Source organism: Panthera uncia, chromosome B4 (assembly GCF_023721935.1).
Source record: "Panthera uncia isolate 11264 chromosome B4, Puncia_PCG_1.0, whole genome shotgun sequence".
Lineage (NCBI taxonomy): Eukaryota > Metazoa > Chordata > Mammalia > Carnivora > Felidae > Panthera > Panthera uncia.
In genome coordinates this window covers 107738087-107757653 of record NC_064809.1, presented here as the reverse complement: position 1 = coordinate 107757653, position 19567 = coordinate 107738087, and the positions used below count along the sequence as shown (strand labels likewise).

Here is a 19567-nt window from a genome sequence, read left to right as displayed (position 1 = left end):
AAAAGGCTTAAACAGAATTTCTAGAGATGAAAACAATGTCTGAAATGAAAAAGAACTAGAAAAAATTAAAGGGAGACTCGACATTGCATAAAAAAGACCAGTGAACTTGAATGCAAAGCAGAAGAAACTACCAAAATGAAAACGAAGAAAATAGTTCTGGGAGGGGAATAAACAGAGCATTAGTGTGACAACTTCAAAAGGCCTAATTTACATGTAATTGGGGTCCTAGAAGAATAGAAACAAATTTCAATGAGTAATGGCTAAAACATTTCCAAAATTTACATACTAAAACATATAGATTCTAAACTCAGTTAACCTAAGCACAGTACACATGAAAATAAAAGTAAGCGTAACCAGAAGTTTGTATCATTTGACCACCTTCACCCAAATTTTGTTATATGATAAGTATGTCCTACAGTAGTAATATGCAGCATGGGGACTACAGGTAATAATACCATATTACATATTTGAAAGCTGCAAAGAAAGTAGATCGTAAAGGTTTTCATCACAAGAAAAACATTTTCTGTAATTATGTATGGTGATGGATGTTAAGTAAATTTATTGTGATAATTTCTCAATACGCATATACTAAATCATGACACTGTATACCTAAAATTCATATAGTGTTATATATCAGTTATGTCTCAATTTAAAAAAGAAAATAAAAAGAGAAACAATGGTGAGGAGAAAATAATAAAAGCAGACATAGAGAAAAAGACACACTATATGCAGAAGCACAAAAATAAAGATGACAGAGGTTCTCCCAGTAAAAACAATGCAAGCTAGAAAATAGTAGAGCAACATTTTTAGAGTGCTGAATGCAAAACAGTCAGTGTGGAATTCTAAACTCAGGGAAAATATTTTTCAAAAACAAAGGTAAAATAAAGATATTTTTATATACAAAAGCTAAAACAATTTGGCATCAACAGACCTACAGGTCAAGAAATGATAAAGTCCTTTAGTCACAAACAAAAATGGTACAATACGAAAATCACATTAAATGTAAATAGCTGAAACACCTCATTTAAAAAACAGATTATCTGATCAAACAAAAAAGGAAGACCCAATTATATGCAGCCTGTAAGATACCAACTTCAAAGATACTGATAGTAGTGCCTGGATGGCTCAGTTGGTTAAGTGTTCGACTCTTGATTTCAGCTCAGGTCATGATCTCATGGTTTGTGGGATTGAGACCTGCCCTGGGCTCTGTGCTGACAGTTCAAAGCTTGCTTGGAATTTTCTTTCTCCCTCTCTCTCTCTCCCTGCTCTCTCAAAATAAAAAAAAAAAAGATATTGATAAAAAGTAAAAAGATGGAAAAAGATAAACCATGTAACTCTAACAAAAGATATATAAAGTAATTTCTGAGTAAAGATTATTACTAAGGATAAAGAAACTCATTAATAAAGGTAAAGGGATTAATTCATCAAGACATTATAATCCTAGATGTTAACCACTTGAAAATAGAGCTTTAAAACACATGAAGTAAAAACTACAAGAAATAGACCAATCTACAATTATAGTCAAAGATTTCAACATCCTCTACTTAACAATAGAACAAGTAGACAAAAATCACTTAAACTATATAAGACATCACTTAATAACCAATTAAGTTAAAATAGGTTAAAGTTTCATTAGGTTAAAATCATTATTTTCATTCGTTGGTTTCATGAGTGTACTCAATATGTCAAAATTTACTAATTTGTACATTATAAATATATGCAGGTTTTAAAAAAATATTAATACAAAAAGCTGTTAAAAAAAACTTCAATGTAGGGGCACCTGGGTGGCTTAGTCATTTAGCAGCCAACTCTTAATTTCAGCTCAGGTCGTGATCTCACGATTCATGAGATCGAGTCCCGCATCGGGCTCTGTGCTGACAGCGTGGAGCCTGCTTGGAATTCTCTCACCCTCTCTCTCTGCTCCTCCCTTGCTTGTGCTCTGTTTTTACTCTCTCTCAAAATAAATAAATAAACATGAAAAAAGAAAAAAAAAAACTCAATGTAAATCAAACACTTCTATTATAATCACTGAACATCAAGAGTTAAAGAAAGAATGAAAACAAAACAAAACAAAACAAAAACAAAAAAAAGAATCAGAATTTCCATACCTGGTGAATACTGGAAGTTGGGACTGAATGACCTGGACTCTAATCACAACAAGTAATAGGGTACTGAACATCAAAACAATGAGTTTTATTAGTGTCTGCAGCATAGAAAATGGAATATTACTCTTCCCACGGAAAAACTGTCCGGCAGTAGTACATAATAATGGCAAAGTATACTGCAATAGGAAAAAAAAAGTTTTAAATAACAATATACTACAACGTTTTCAACAATGCAATACATTCAAAATGCAAGATTAGATATAAATTGACTGTAATTATAAAATCAGTATGGAGCAATGTGTGGAACTGATAAGGAATAAAACTGAATCCAATAATCTTACCCAATAATGAATCATATTGGACGGTATTACTGTGTACATTTCCAAATTACCTAATGATTCCATTATTGAAACTGAAACAACAGTCTTAAAAAACTGAAGGAGTTATAAAATGTTAAGTAATTTTCAGTGGATACGAGGACAAGATATGCCAGTTTCTTGCAAATTTTTGGTAACATTATTGGTAAAGAGAATAATTTATAATGACACATTTAGAAACCAAGTTTATTATCATCAAATTCAAATAGGATAAAAGATAACAATAAAAATTGTATTTCTCCTTACCCCCTGGGCAATAAATACTTCATACACACAGCAAATTCCCACAACTGTTATTCCTTGTTCTTTACACAATGTTGCAACAGCAACTAAAACCACTGTCAAAGCAATTGGAGTCCATACTGCAATTTAAGAACAGAAAAATATAAACTACACAAAACAATTTTATAGTATCATAAATGAATATTTTAAGTTATACAACTGTTGGACATTACTAAAAAACTCATGATTCTATATTCACATTTGTGTTATTTCCCATTAACCTATACTTCATATTTCAAAATGTATTTAAATGTTGTGATTTTATATACCCAAAACAAAACATCGAAATGTATAACTTAAACTAAAAAATTTTTGTAGAGAGGAAAATTATCTAATGAAATGTTTTTAAAAAGTTTATTTAGTTTGAGAGAGAGAGACCAGCATGCACGCATGCATGCACGCACACAGGGAGGGGCGGGGGGGGGGGGTAGAGAATCCCAAGCAGGCTCCCTGCTGTCAGCACAGAGCCCAAAGCTGGGCTCAATCTCAGGAACCCTGAGATCATGACCTGAGCTGAAATCAAGAGTCAAATACTTAACCGACTTAGCCACCCAGGCGCCCTGAAATACTAATTTTTAAAACAAAGGTAGGGTGGCCAAATTGGAGAAGGGAAGCTTAAAGGCTGGAGTGTTGTGATTAATGAACCATGTATGTGAAATGAAGGCAAATTCTTTAAATTATTACACAGACATCTATATGTTTTATTATATCTGTCATTTATTAAAAACTTCAAACTGAAAACTACTAACAAAAGTAGAATAACATTCTTATTTTAAAGAGTATAAAAACTGAAACAGATAAATAGAATTTAAATTAATACTATTCTTTTAAAAAATCTGCATTAGAGGGCACCTGGGTGGCTCAGTCAGTTAAGTGTCAAACTCTTGGTTTCAGCTCAGGTCATGATCTCACGGCTTTGTGGGTTCGAGCCCTGAATTGGGCTGTGCTGGTAGTGTTCCTCTCTCTCTCTGCCCCTCCCCTTCTTGCACTCTCTCTCAGGATATATATACACACACATATATATGTACATATATATATATACTTAAAAATACTATCAATAGAATATTCATAAGTTCTACTTAAATAGAAAACCTACTTCATCAACTTTAAGCAATATCAACTAGTTTAGTAATAATTTGATTCAAGAAGAATGAATTTTGAGAATAATTCCATATCTACTAATTTGCTTTATGACTTTGAACAAGTTTTCTGAGCTTAAGTTTTCCTTAAAATTTCCGTAAAATATGACCTCTGATTCTTTTCAAGTTAAAAAAGCATATTGCAGTATAATTGTGTGACCTCAGGTTTATTTATTAAGAACATTAATCAGAGCAAAATCTCAAATAATTGACTTAAATCCAAGTATAAATAGAAAAAGAATTCATGAGTTTGATATATCTTCTTTTGTTGTTGGGCTTACTACAGAAATTCATTTATTTTTGAAATTGTTTTCAACTTTAAAATACTCTACTGATTAAAATTACTGTAAGAAAAACAACTCAAAAAACCTTCAAACACTATTGGAGATACCCAGTAAAACAGTATTCCTTTCCTCAAAAAAAAAAAAAAAAAAAAAAAAAAAAAAAAAAAAAAAAATCTCATATTCCAGTCAGATCAAAACCATCAATACAAAAGTACATTATACCAAGGAATGAAACATAATGCTAAATTCTGTAAGAAATTCATACAGGAAAGAAATCAATAGATGATTATTTATAAAACAAGCTGAACCTAAAGTTGAACCTTGAAGATATATACATAGAAAAACTGGGGAAGAGGTATGCATGCATAGAGAGGAGGAGGGAATAAGCTTAGCAAATGAATGATACAGAGAACAGTATGAATGGAAGGGTATGAATATAATAAAAATTAGTGGGAAATAACGGCCTTGAAAAGATATTTAAAACAATATATCAAATGGCTTGTATAACCAGTTTAGCATATATTATTTGAGTCTCAAAATCACTCTACTGTGATATAAGGGAAGATGTAATCATGTGCATTTTTAAGAAGAAAGAATTTTAGAGGTCCAAAAAACAGTCATGCACAATAAAGAAATCAGGACTTTAACTTGGTTCTTCTGACATTAAATTCAGAGCTTCTCCCTAGTTTGTAATTCCACTCCAAGACAGAAAGCAAACAGCTGCATTCTGTAATGCTGGATTCAATCTCAGCAACTAACAGCTCTAATAAAGGCAAAAGGTTTATTGAAACCAGTCGCTTCAGTTCTTCAACTTTTGGTGATTACATTACTGTATGAACACATACTTTGATTTTATAAATAGATCTCTGGGGTTAAAGTTAACCACGTGTAATTTTGCCCAAAACAAATCCCCCTGCTAGATACACTAACAACACTTAAAAATATACATGTATAAATACAGAATCCATTTCAATCATTAAAATTCATTCCAATTTCAAAATATAGGTTTCTAAACTGAATTTTACATGTATAAAGATACAAACCTTTAGCAATCACATATTCAAATAGTTATTTTAAGTATCTACTACATTTTGTGGAGGAGAAAGATAATAGTCATATAAATAAGATTTATTTGTTAACTGATGATCTAAGTGTTAATAAAGAAAAACAGAAGGTGAAGGGAAATAGAAAGGAATGGGAAGATGAGTGGTGCTGCTAATGGCATCTGAGCAGAAACCCAAAGTAACAGAAAGAAGCAAAGGCCCTGAGGTGGATCATGCTTTCAAAATGGGTGTGGGTCATGAATAACCTAGAATTTAAAGTGATCAAATAATTACAAATTGGAAACCTTTGCAAGGACACATACGTTAAATAGTGAATACAAAAGATGATGACAAATCTGTTTATGGTCTCAAGTATAAAATTATGTAATGTGGAATAGGACTATGGGAGTTAAGAGGACAGAGAGAGGTCCAAAGCAGGTTCAGCACTTTTTTTAATTATAATTTAATCACTGACTTGGTCATTTGCTCAACAAGTATATACTGAACACCTACTGTATACCAGGAACTCCATTCCAGGAAATGGAGATAGAAACCTACCTATATTACAAATCTAAGACAACACTAAAGGTGTTTGGCTAAATCACTTATTTGTTGAAACTTAGTTTCCGTTAATGTAAAGTTAGGCCCCTTATCATCAGTACTTTGGGTTTATAGTGAGAAAATTCTCCAATGATGTAGGGAAAAAAAAAATTAAAGTTTAGATCAACCAAATACAGGTTACTATTATGTAAAACCTCTTTCAGGTCTACTGTTCACACAACTAAAAAATCATTTTTATTGCCTGGAACTTGTTTTCTGATAATACCTGGCATAACTAGGATTAATGAGCTAATGTGTACAAAGCATTTTCCAGGGTGGGCCACATGGTAGGGACTCCATAAATAGCTGAACTATGATCAACACCTAATAAAAGTTATATTCTAATAGGCTTTCAACTTTATCTAAACGATACAATGCATGGCCTTCACAGGTGTTATTATAGAAAGACAACTGAAGTATTAGTACTTGTATCTTTGATAGGTAACAACAGATGGAACTAGGAATGACTGTAAAACTCCTATACTCTAGGGTAAATTTTTTAAGTTAAATTAAATACAGAATCTGTTAGTCATGATAAAATATAAACTGCATACAAAAATAATTTTTACTATTGACAATGTTGCATATCATGTTCGTATGTCCATACGTGCTGAAATAGTATAATATATAAACCCAAGTGTGACATATATTTTATAACAAATAGAGTAAATAAAAATTACTTAGCAAGTTTTATATCTATAGAAAAAAAATTAAATGTTAGACACTTACCTATGGAATTATCTGGTCCTTTTGATTTGGTATATGACAAAAATGCAGCTAGAAAAAAGATAGATGACAAAAGTTCTGCTCTTCCTACAACACCGGTTACCTAAAAAGGGAAAGGGAGAGGAGTTCGTATTAATGAAGAGCCTCTTGAAAATTTAACTACCAAATATAATAGGAATAGCACTTTAGAAATTAAATTGCCATAATTTTTCAAGCATATTTCAGTTTCTTAGACATGCTTTGAGTGCCCTCGTGTGGTGAATCTGTGTATCTTCCATAAAAATAAATTTTCCAGCGACTCTACAATAGTTCTGTTATCATCACTATTTTGAAATAATTGCAGACCCACAGGGAGTTGCAAAAATAGATACAGAGAAGTCCTGTGTATGGTTTACCCAGCTTCCATCAACAGTAACATCTTATATAATATTAGTACAATATCTAGAGTAGGTCTTAATTAAAAAAGACAAAAAACCTAAGACCTTACATATTTTCTTAAAATACAAGTGTTCTTAAAATATAAAAACATCATAAATTCAGTAAGGTCTATCTCAAAATAAACTTATAAACTAAAGACAATGAACTTTAAAAAGTCCTTTTAAATTCTACAAAATTAAATATAAAACCCTCAAACCTCTTCCTCTGAAGTATGCCTGAGTGCCTGAATCAGTTAAGCGTTAACTCCTGATTTCAGCTCAGGTCATGATCTCTGCTGTCAGCATAGAGTGTGTGTGGGATTGTCTCTCTCCCTCTCAAAACAAATAAACTTAAAAAAAAGAAAAAAAAGAGGCCAGTATATAAAAAGTTTGGGGGCGCCTAGGGGGCTCAGTCAGTTAAGCATCGACCCCTGATTTCGGCTCAGGTCATGATCTCTGCTGACAGTGTGCAGCCTGCTTGGGATTCTCTCTCTGCCTTTGTCCCACTCATACTCTCTCTCAAAATAAATAAACTTAAAAACAAAGTACTCTTGTGACAGCTGGGTGGTTCAGTTGGTTAAGCGTCAACTTTGGCTCAGGTCATGATCTCATGGTCTATGAGTTCAAGACCCGCATCGGGCTCTGTGCTGACAGCTCCAAGCCTGGAGCCTGCTTCGGATGCTGTGTCTCCCTCTCTCTCTGCCCCTCCCTGGCTCATGCTCTGTCTCAAAAATAAACAAACACTTAAAAAAATTTTTTTAAATAAATAAAAAATTAAAAAAAGAAAAAAAAGTACTCTGAATTCACTGTAGAATTTAAAACAACCTATCATTTTTATAAACATATGGAAAAATATCTATTCAATTAGACATAAAAAGGTTCAAGACAGTGAGAGACACACACTCCTTCTAATACACACACACACACACACACACATTCAAACACTTGGAGTTTAAACACACACATTTTTGCTTACAACCAAAAGCTCATAACAAAGCAATTGAACAGAGTCCTCTTTGCTCTGTTGTGCACAGTTTTGGGGTTTCACGGTTTTCAAGAAAAAATAAAGTTATAGTTTATGTCTTAGGAGGTACTGGCTGACAGACACATTGGCAACAGCAGAGACAGCTAACAATTTTGAAACACATGGCAAGAGACAACATGAAAGTACTGGGTATCATCATTTGTTAGGATGTGTTTATGTTTACATATATTTTGATATATTTTCATCCTTTACTTAAATTTGCCTTACTAAATATTTCCTATCCTTTGAAACACAATGCCAAGTTGACAAATATTTTAAATCTATATTCATAAAAAAATTAGCAAAAAAGGCCTATATTCATTTATATTTTACATTACTAATCTTGAGCAAGTATACCTTATACCCTTAAATAATAAATGCTTGTTTCAAAACTTGTTTTAAATTTAAAAATTTTATGTAGCCTAGAAAGTTAAGACTTACACTAATTTAAAAATCTTCAAATATTTGATTTAAAGCCACAGTTAAATTTTTTCTTAAAAACATATACCATTATAATCATTATGTAGGCTCTGCTACAAAAAAAAAAAAAAAAAAAAAAAAAATTGATTCACAGTTTTACTTACTGCTTCTGTGTGTATTGGGTGCACTGCAAAAAGTAAAGAAGCAATGACACTACTCCTGTTGTCCAGAAAAAGTTTGCAGACTTTAAGAAATATCACACTAACCACAGCATGAAAAATCATATTTAGGAGATGATATGACATTGGTTTCAGCTCACTAAACAGATAATTTAAGCGAAATGTCAATACTGTTAAGGGACGGTAAGACTTGTGGCTTCTCTCCTGAAAGGAAAAAAACAATCATCATCATTAAAGTACCATGGTCCTTCAGGGCACACAAACTAATTGCTGCATTTACTGTTGAAACTAGCAATAAAATAATGAAGTGAATGCTCCAAGGATAACACAAACATAAAATACAGCTTTATAAGCTGTGTTTTCCTATTTCCTTAGTCCCAAAACAAGGCAATTTCCTCTCCTAAATATAATGAAGAATCAACAGCAGAGGAAGAACATTTGACTTTTAACTCCTCTTTAACACACAAATTAAAAAAAGAGAAAAATAGGGGCACCTGGGTGGCTCAGTTGGTTGAGTGTCCGACTCCTGATTTCAGCTCAGGTCATGATACCAGAGTTGTGGGATCAAGTCCTGCATCAGGCTCTGCACTGAGGGGTGGAGCCCGCCTAAGGTTCTCTTTCTCTGCCCCACTCTGTCCCTCCCCCCACTCTTGTGTGCTCTCTAAAAATAAAAATATAAAATAAAATAAAAATATAATAATAGCACTGATCAAATTAGACCAAAAGATTCCTTCCAAAGCCTATATCCCCATCTATACCAATACCAGCATTTATATAACTGCTGGATAGCTCTTCAAAAGTAAATATAAGAATTAAATGTTTACCAGCACAGTTTAAACGGTGAAGTCTCAAAATGATACTGTCTAGTTGTTTTATGAAAAATACCTTTGTAATGTATACACCTGAATATATTAAGCCAAAAACTCACTAAATACTACACAGAGGATAATACAAAAGCAAAAACTTTCTTAGTTTTTGCTGAATTTCTTTACAAACTGTAAGGTTCACTTAACCAGAAAAGTTTTACTTTAAGACAAAATTAAAGCCAATTTAAGAATAAAACACAGGTCAAAACCACATAAAATATTATCCTAGCTATTTTTAAAAATTTTAGCTCGGGAAGATGGAGGTGTAGGAGGACGCTGGGCTCACCGTGTCCTGCTGATCACTTAGATAGATTCCACCTATACCTGCCTAAATAACCCAGAAAACCACCAGAACACTAGCAGAACGGATTCTCTGGAGCCAAGCGCAGACGAGAGGCCCACGGAAGAGGGTAGGAAGGGCGGCGAGGCAGTGCGTGCTACACGGACTGGCGGGAGGCAGCTGGGGCAGAGGGGCAGCCCGCCGGCCAAGCAGAGGCCCCAAGTCTGGCTGGCAAAAGCGGAGGAGCCAGACGGAGTGTGTTCTGACAGCAAGAGGGACTTGACATCTGGAAGGTTATAAGTTAACAGCTCTGCTTGGAAAGCGGGAAGGCTGGAGGAAAACAGGAAGGAGAGTTGTTGAGCCCCTGGCGACAAAGCTCAGCTTGGCAGGGAACAAAAGCGCTCGCCAGCGCCATCTCCCTCGCCCACCCCCCAGCCAAAATCCCAAAGGGAACCAGTTCCCGCCAGGTAACTTGCTTGCACTGTGAAACACCCAATGCTGTGCTTCTGCAGATCCATCCCTCCGGCAGCGGGTCTGACTCCCTCCCCCTGCCACAGGGCCCCTCCTGAAGTGGATCACCTAAGGAGAAGCGAGCTGAGACTGCCCCTCCTGCCCCTGTGCACCTAACCTATTCACCCCAGCTAATATGCCAGATCCTCAGCACCACAAGCCTCGCAGTATGCAAGTAGCCCAGATGGACCACGCCACCCCACAGTGAATCCCACCCCTAGGAAAGGGGAAGAGAAGGTACACACCAGTCTGACTGTGGCCCCAGCAGTGGGCTGGGGGCAGACATCAGGTCTGACTGCGGCCCTGCCCACCAACACAAGTTATTCAAGACAGCACAGGGGAAGTGCCCTGCAGTCCCGCACCACTCCAGGGACTATCCAAAATGACGAAATGGAAGAATTCCCCTCAAAAGAACCTCCAGGAAATAACGACTGCTAATGAACTGATCAAAAAGGATTTAAACAATATAACAGAAAGTGAATTTAGAATAACAGTCATAAAATTAATCGCTGGGCTTGAAAACAGTATACAGGACAGCAGAGAATCTATTGCTACAGAGATCAAGGGACTAAGGAACAGTCAGAAGGAGCTAAAAAATGCTATTAATGAACTGCAAAATAAAATGGAGATGACCACGGCTCGGACTGAAGAGGCAGAGGAGAGAATAGGTGAACTAGAAGATAAAATTATGGAAAAAGAGGAAGCTGAGAAACAGAGAGATAAAAAAATCCAGGAGTATGAGGGGAAATTTAGAGAACTAAGTGATGCACTAAAGAGAAATAATCTACGCATAATTGGTATTCCAGAGAAGGAAGAAAGAGGGAAAGGTACTGAAGGTGTACTTGAAGAAATCATAGCTGAGAACTTCCCTGATCTGGGGAAGGAAAAAGGCACTGAAATCCAAGAGGCACAGAGAACTCCCTTCAGACGTAACTTGAATCAATCTTCTGCACGACACATCACAGTGAAACTGGCAAAATACAAGGATAAAGAGAAAATTCTGAAAGCAGCGAGGGATAAACGTGCTCTAACATATAAAGGGAGACCGATAAGACTCGTGACAGATCTCTCTACTGAAACTTGGCAGGCCAGAAAGGAATGGCAGGAGATCTTCGATGTGATGAACAGAAAAAATATGCAGCCGAGAATCCTTTATCCAGCAAGTCTGTCATTTAGAATAGAAGGAGAGATAAAGGTCTTCCCAAACAAACAAAAACTGAAGGAATTAGTCACCACTAAACCAGCCCTACAAGAGATCCTAAGGGGGATCCTGTGAGACAAAGTACCAGAGACATCGCTACAAGCATGAAACCTACGGACATCACAATGACTCTAAACCCATATCTTTCTATAATAACACTGAATGTAAATGGATTAAATGCGCCAACCAAAAGACATAGGGTATCAGAATGGATAAAAAAACAAGACCAATCTTATTCCTACATAGATATATGAGAGGGGATGGAGAACTATTAATCATGCTACTGGAAGTCAAAAGAAAGCTGGAGTAGCCATACTTGTATTAGACAAACTAGACTTTAAATTAAAGGCTGTAACAAGAGATGAAGGAGGGTATTATATAATAATTACAGGATTTATCCCTCAGGGAGAGCTAACAATTATAAATGTCTATGCACCGAATACAGGAGCCCCCAAATATATAAAACAATTACTCACAAACATAAACAACCTTATTGATAGAATGTGGTAATTGCAGGGGACTTTAACACTCCACTTACAGAAATGAATAGATCATCTAGACACACGATCAATAAAGAAACAAGGGCCCTGAATGATACATTGTATCAGACGGACTTGACAGATATATTTAGAACTCTGCATCCCAAAGCAACAGAATATACTTTCTTCTCCAGTGCACATGGAACATTCTCCAAGATAGATCACATACTGGGCCACAAAACAGCCCTTCATAAGTATACAAGAAATGAGATCATACCATTCATACTTTCAGACCACAATGCTATGAAGCTTGAAATCAACCACAGGAAAGAGTCTGGAAAACCTCCAAAAGCATGGAGATTAAAGAACACCCTACTAAAGAATGAATGGGTCAACCAAGCAATTAGAGAAGAAATTAAAAAATATATGGAAACGAAAATGAAAATACAACAATCCAAACGCTTTGGGATGCAGGGAAGGCAGTCCTGAGAGGAAAATACATTGCAATCCAGGCCTATCTCAAGAAACAAGAAAAATCCCAGATACAAAATCTAACAGCACACCTAAAGGAAATAGAAGCAGAACAGCAAAGACACCCCAAACCCAGCAGAAGAAGAGAACTAATAAAGATCAGAGCAGAAATACACAATATAGAACCTAAAAAAGCTGTAGAGCAGACCAATGAAACCAGGAGTTGGTTTTTTAGAAAAATAAACAAAATTGATAAACCTCTAGCCAGGCTTCTCAAAAAGAAAAGGGAGATGGCCCAAATAGATAAAATCATGAATGAAAATGGAATTATTACAACTAATCCCTCTGAGATACAAACAATTATCAGGGAATACTATGAAAAATTATATGCCAACAAACTGGACAACGTGGAAGAAATGGACAAATTCCTAAACACCCACACACTTCCAAAACTTAATCAGGAGGAAATAGAAAGCAGCAAAGAAATTCAATCGGTTATCAAAAATCTCCCAACCAATAAGAGTCCAGGACCAGATGGCTTCCCAGGGGAGTTCTACCAGACATTTAAAGCAGAGATAATACCTATCCTTCTCAAGCTATTCTAAAAAATAGAAAGGGAAGGAAAACTTCCAGACTCATTCTATGAAGCTAGTATTACTTTGATTCCTAAACCAGACAGAGACCCAGTAAAAAAAGAGACTACAGGCCAATATCCCTGATGAATATGGATGCAAAAATTCTCAATAAGATACTAGCAAATCGAATTCAACAACATATAAAAAGAATTATTCACCATGATCAAGTGGGATTCATTCCTGGGATGCAGGGCTGGTTCAACATTCGCAAATCAATCAATGTGATACATCACATTAGTAAAAGAAAAGATAAGAACCATATGATCCTGTCAATCGATGCAGAAAAGGCATTTGACAAAATTCAGCAAACTTTCTTAATAAAAACCCTCGAGAAAGTCGGGATAGAAGGAACATACTTAAAGATCATGAAAGCCATTTATGAAAAGCCCACAGCTAACATCATCCTCAATGGGGAAAAACTGAGACCTTTTTCCCTGAGATCAGGAACACGACAGGGATGTCCACTCTCACCGCTGTTGTTTAACATAGTGCAGGAAGTTCTAGTGTCAACAATCAGACAACAAAAGGAAATCAAAGACATCAAAATTGGCAAACATGAAGTCAAGCTTTCACTTTTTGCAGATGACAGGATATTATACATGGAAGATCGATAGACTCCACCAAAAGTCTGCTAGAACTGATACATGAATTTAGCAAAGTTGCAGGATACAAAATCAAGGTACAGAAATCAGTTGCATTCTTATACATTAATAATGAAGCCACAGAAAGACAAATAAAGCAACTGATCCCATTCACAATTGCACCAAGAAGCATAAAATACCTAGAAATTAATCTAACCAAAGATGTACATAATCTGTATGCTGAAAACTATAGAAAGCTTATGAAGGAAACTGAAGAAAATATAAAGAAATGGAAAAACATTCCGTGCTCATGGATTGGAAGAATAAATATTGTCAAAATGTCAATACTACCCAAAGCTATCTACACATTCAATGCAATCCCAATCAAAATTGCACCAGCATTCTTCTCAAAGCTGGAACAAGCAATCCTAAAATTCATGTGGAACCACAAAAGGCCCCGAATAGCCAAAGTAATTTTGAAGAAGACCAAAGGAAGAGGCATCACAATCCCAGACTTTAGCCTCTACTACAAAGCTGTCATCATCAAGACAGAATGGTATTGGCACAAAAACAGACACATAGACCAATGGAATAGAATAGAAACCCCAGTACTAGACCCACAAATGTATGGCCAACTCATCTTTGACAAAGCAGGAAAGAACATCCAATGGAAAAAAGACAGTCTCTTTAACAAATGGTGCTGGGAGAACTGGACAGCAACATGCAGAAGGTTGAAACTAGACCACTTTCTCACACCATTCACAAAAATAAACTCAAAATGGATAAAGGACCTGAATGTGAGACAGGAAACCATCAAAACCATAGAGGAGAAAGCAGGAAAAGACCTCTCCGACCTCAGTCGTAGCAATTTCTTACTTGACACATCCCCAAAGGCAAGGGAATTAAAAGCAAAAATGAACTACTGGGACCTCATGAAGATAAAAAGCTTCTGCACAGCAAAGGAAACAACCAACAAAACTAAAAGGCAACCAACGGAATGGGAAAAGATATTTGCAAATGACATATCAGACAAAGGGCTAGTATCCAAAATCTATAAAGAGCTCACCAAACTCCGCACCTGAAAAACAAATAACCCAGTGAAGAAATGGGCAGAAAACATGAATAGACACTTCTCTAAAGAAGACATCCAGATGGCCAACAGGCACATGAAAAGATGCTCAACGTCGCTCCTTATTAGGGAAATACAAATCAAAACCACACTCAGATATCACCTCACGCCAGTCAGAGTGGCCAAAATGAACAAATCAGGAGACCATAGATGCTGGAGAGGATGTGGAGAAACGGGAACCCTCTTGTACTGTTGGTGGGAATGCAAATTGGTGCAGCCACTCTGGAAAACAGTGTGGAGGTTCCTCAAAAAATTAAAAATAGACCTACCCTATGGCCCAGCAGTAGCACTGCTAGAAATTTACCCAAGGGATACAAGAGTACTGATGCATAGGGGCACTTGTACCCCAATGTTTATAGCAGCACTCTCAACAATAGCCAAATTATGGAAAGAGCCTCAATGTCCATCAACTGATGAATGGATAAAGAAATTGTGGTTTATATACACAATGGAGTACTATGTGGCAATGAGAAAGAACGAAATATGGCCCTTTGTAGCAACGTGGATGGAACTGGAGAGTGTGATGCTAAGTGAAGTAAGCCATACAGAGAAAGACAGATACCATATGTTTTCACTCTTATGTGGATCCTGAGAAACTTTACAGAAACCCATGGAGGAGGGGAAGGAAAAAAAAAAAAAACAAGTGGTTAGAGTGGGAGAGAGCCAAAGCATGAGACTCCTAAAATCTGAGAACAAACTGGGGCGCCTGGGTGGCTCAGTCGGTTAAGCATCCGACTTCAGCTCAGGTCATGATCTCGCGGTCCGTGAGTTCGAGCCCCGCGTCGGGCTCTGGGCTGATGGCTCAGAACCTGGAGCCTGCTTCTGATTCTGTGTCTCCCTCTCTCTCTGCCCCTCCCCCGTTCATGCTCTGTCTCTCTCTGTCTCAAAAATAAATAAAACCTTAAAAAAAAAAAAAAAATCTGAGAACAAACAGGGTTGATGGGGGGGGAGGGTGGGTAATGGGTATTGAGGAGGGCACCTTTTGGGATGAGCACTGAGTGTTGTACGGAAACCAATTTGACAATAAAAACCAATTTGATAATAAATTTCATCTATTGAAAAAAAATAAATAAATAAAAATTGTATGTAAGGGTATTCAAATTCAGCTTCTTTGCTCTCTTACCTCTTACCATATCTTGCTGGGACCCTGGTATTATACTTGTAAGCTTTTCATCCCTACTAGGGAATGTTAGGAACCACAAGGAACAAATATTTCTCCTTTGAAAATAGGAACATTTTAATATCTCTATACTGACTACACACACCATGAGTGTTGTCTACTTAGAATGTTCTTTGCTGCTTAATTTCTGTATAACATTGGCTTTAGCTCAGGCAGATGAAATTATTTTTAAGGCACTATACTGAACTGACATGATTTGTATCCAATAGCAAAAAAAAGGTTCTAGAATCCTTTTGAGAGCCTAAAATGTTACCATAGTTCCAATGGGACATGTTTGCCAGCTGAATGGATAAAGTCTGAAAATGCAAGGGGAATAGGTTATTTTTAATTGCAATATACATGATTTTTTTTGTTAGGTCAATTAGAGAGCCATAGGTAATGGCCAATTAAAAAATTAATTATTAACATAACTAATTATAGTAAATCTTGGATTGCAAAAGTAACTCGTTCTAAGTGTTCCACAAAACAAGGAAATATTTCTAATAAATTTTAACTTGATAAATGAGTAATATCTTACAATAGTAGTATGTGAAACAAAGTCACATGATCACAACTGAGACAATGGCGCGCTCTCTCTCTCTCTCTCTCTATGGCTGTGGAATTGTGGGTGACCATCTCCCATGGTCACATGCTTGATGTCAGGCTGTGGCAGAAATCGGTGGTTTCAGAACTCTGGAGGGTGCCCACAACTGGCACTAGTGTCTTGTTTGTCACTTCAAACTACCTATGTACGTACTTCACTTTTCCATACAAGAGTAAGCTAAGGAATGCTTTGTTTCATTTTATGTCAGACTGCCTTCAGATATAGACTCTTTCCTCTGCTGTCTTACTGCCAGTTTCATTAAATATGACAAGAATTTATCAATACTGTATTGTAGTATCTCTGCAAGCGTATATGATGGCCCCCATGCAGAAAAAGGTTGAAAAGAAAGGCAGTGAGAAGGAGATGATCATGGTGGATGTTAAGAAGGAAATCATTGAGCACTACAAACAAGGCATGCAAGTGGCCGAAATTGCAAGATTTTATGGAAGTCTACATCTGCATCTCATCTGGAGAGGAGGAGAAAAAGGTAGAGGAATCCCTCACTTCAAATGAGATCAGGGAGAAGTGTAAAATGTGGAAACGGTGCAAAATTTTATAGAAATGTACCACCCAAATAAGGCTGTGGCAGTGTGAGTGATGAATCTATTTAATGGCAATGCAATGTCACATTTCCACAAAATCTTCAAAAGGAGGCAAAAGCAAGTGCCAGTGGATAGGTTCTTTGTTTAAGTTGCACAAAAAGAGGAAGATTCCATGGAGTCTATAGATAGCAGTGATTCCGTTAGTGATGGTGAAAGTTGTCCTACACAATAACTCTTCTCTTGTCTCCCTCACACCAGCCACTAAAGTTTTCAAAGGTAAGTGCAGATTAATTTTTCTTTATATTTTGTATTTTCTTAATTGTATATTATATTGCAGTGTGGTAACGGAATAAGCTTAGGAATTCCCTGAGCCTGCACTGATGGGTTAACAAGGCATAAAGAATTAAAAAGCCATAGGATACTCACACCCAAATTTGGGTAAACAAGATTAGGTAAGTAAGTATAGAGAGGGTGGGCCAATGCCCCAATATAAAAGTATATGAGGTAAATAAGGTTGGTATTCAGGGAAGATACCACCCCCCCCCCCCCCCCCCCCCCCCAACTCCCCAACTTAGTATTATAGCAGAAAGCTGCTTTTGCAGAAGGACCAAATTAGGTAAACAGGTAAATAGGGCTATAGACCACTGCAGGGCAAAGCTGCCCAGAGCAGAGCTAATTAACAAAAGAAAGGTTCCTAGTTGACTCTGAGGTTACATGTTCCACCTTTCTTGTCCCCAGACAAGTTTAGGTAAACAGGTGGTGCCTGAGGTCTGCTGTAAACAACCTTCCTCTGGGCACCAGGATTTTTTGTTTTGTATTAACCCAAACCCCTAACCCCGCATATCTTCAAGATCCCCTTTCCCATGAGTCCATGAGTTAATGTTTACAGTTTCATTCTCTCTTTCTGCACGTTCATCACCATGTTTGTAAGCCTTCTGATCCTAATAAGAAAGGAGCAAGGACCCTTAATCAGGGGCTCTTGTCTTCTCCCGGACATTAGCCATCTTTTGCATTTTAATCCTGCATCTCGCTTTCTTGCTAGACAAGAAAGAACTCTAGGCCCAGAGTCTACGACATTACAGTATTGTAATCATTTTTATATGAATATTTTTGGGTTGTGGAACAAATCATCTGAGTTTCCATTATTTCTTATGGGGAAATTTGCTTTGACATATAAGTGCTTTGGATTACAAGCATGTTTCCAGAACAAATTATGCTCACAAACCAGTATTTTACTGTATTTACACAATTCATTAGTAATCTGAGACTCTGCTATGACAAATAATCATTAGCATAGTACATAACAGGTTTACTCTTCGAAAGTACAGTAAAACAGCTATATTACAAACAAAATAATATAGATCATTATTAAATTCAGGTATATTAAAAGAAAATTTAATTACTCATATTATTATGTGGCAATAGAAACATAGGCATGAATATAATGAGTGAATTAGCTGACAGTTCCCTGCTAATGTGAATCTCCATATAGTTGAGGCAATATCTAGTGCAATGGGATTATTTGCAAACATTACCTTAAGATAGATATATTGTAGGCCAAATGCCAGACAAGAGTGGCTCATTACAGCTCAGTGGTTCTCAACCATGGCTGCACCAGAGAATCACTTGGATAACTTAAGAAACACCCAATCCTCTATCCCCCCAAAATCCTACAATAAAAAAGCGCACACAAAAAGAACAAGACAAAAATATTGATGGTTACATCCCATTCTGAGCTAACTGTAACTAACAAGTTTGAGTAGAGCCTTGGTAACATTTTAAGTGCCCCAGGCAACTGTAATATGCAGCCGGATTTATAATCCACCGAACCATTCAAAAACAGAGTATTACTATCTAAAGGATGGGTTTATAAAAGAGATGATCTAAACACTGAGAAGCCAAAAGGAGTCTAAAGATCCCTAATGTGCCAGTATTCATACAGTTCAGGAGAATGTTCTAAGCCCAAAATGTGTCTTTAAGCTCTATACTGGCACAAAAATCCTTATATAAAGGTTTGGTGATCTGCACACAGGCCTCTAGCCTATCAGTACTTAATGACATCAACCATTAGATCTTTGTGCTAATTCCAGGCTTGTCAAGAAAACATATAATACCTAAATACTATTCAGAACAATTTTTCCCTAGTGGCATGTTTCCCAACAGGAAAAGAAGATGCCCATCTGAAAACAGGAGGAAGCAACAATCTCCACCATATATTGTTATTCTAATTTGTTCATTCATTTTGTCTGAGTTTATTATTATGAGTATTTTCTTAGTGTGCCCACTTATAGGTGCTTTGAACAAAATCAAATATTGTATTTGTAAAGCTGAGGAAATCATATTGACACGAAGGTATGATAACTTTCATGAGACCTTTAATCTAGCCAGCTAACCTTTCAGTTTAAAATCTCAATGCCATGATTAATATCACAACAGATACTAGCTTAAGTTGTAGGAATGGACACGTAGTTCTAAGGGTCTCTGGGGATAAAAGGTAGAAGGAAATAAACTGACT

General features: G+C 36.4%; 1 protein-coding gene across 2 annotated transcripts in view; it reads right to left on the bottom strand.

The window, feature by feature from the left end:
* TMTC3 (transmembrane O-mannosyltransferase targeting cadherins 3) overlaps nt 1-19567 on the bottom strand; it is a 61928-nt gene that overhangs the window by 32133 nt on the left and 10228 nt on the right. For both annotated transcript variants that reach the window (XR_007456747.1, XM_049626038.1), the window contains exons 3-6: nt 8581-8799; nt 6560-6659; nt 2729-2844; nt 2109-2281 (exon numbers count right to left, since the gene is read on the bottom strand). Coding sequence is in view for 1 of the 2 variants with exons in the window: in XM_049626038.1 (XP_049481995.1) it covers nt 2109-2281; nt 2729-2844; nt 6560-6659; nt 8581-8799 (608 nt within the window). In the remaining variant the exon portion in view is untranslated. The remainder of the gene's footprint in view (nt 1-2108; nt 2282-2728; nt 2845-6559; nt 6660-8580; nt 8800-19567) is intronic.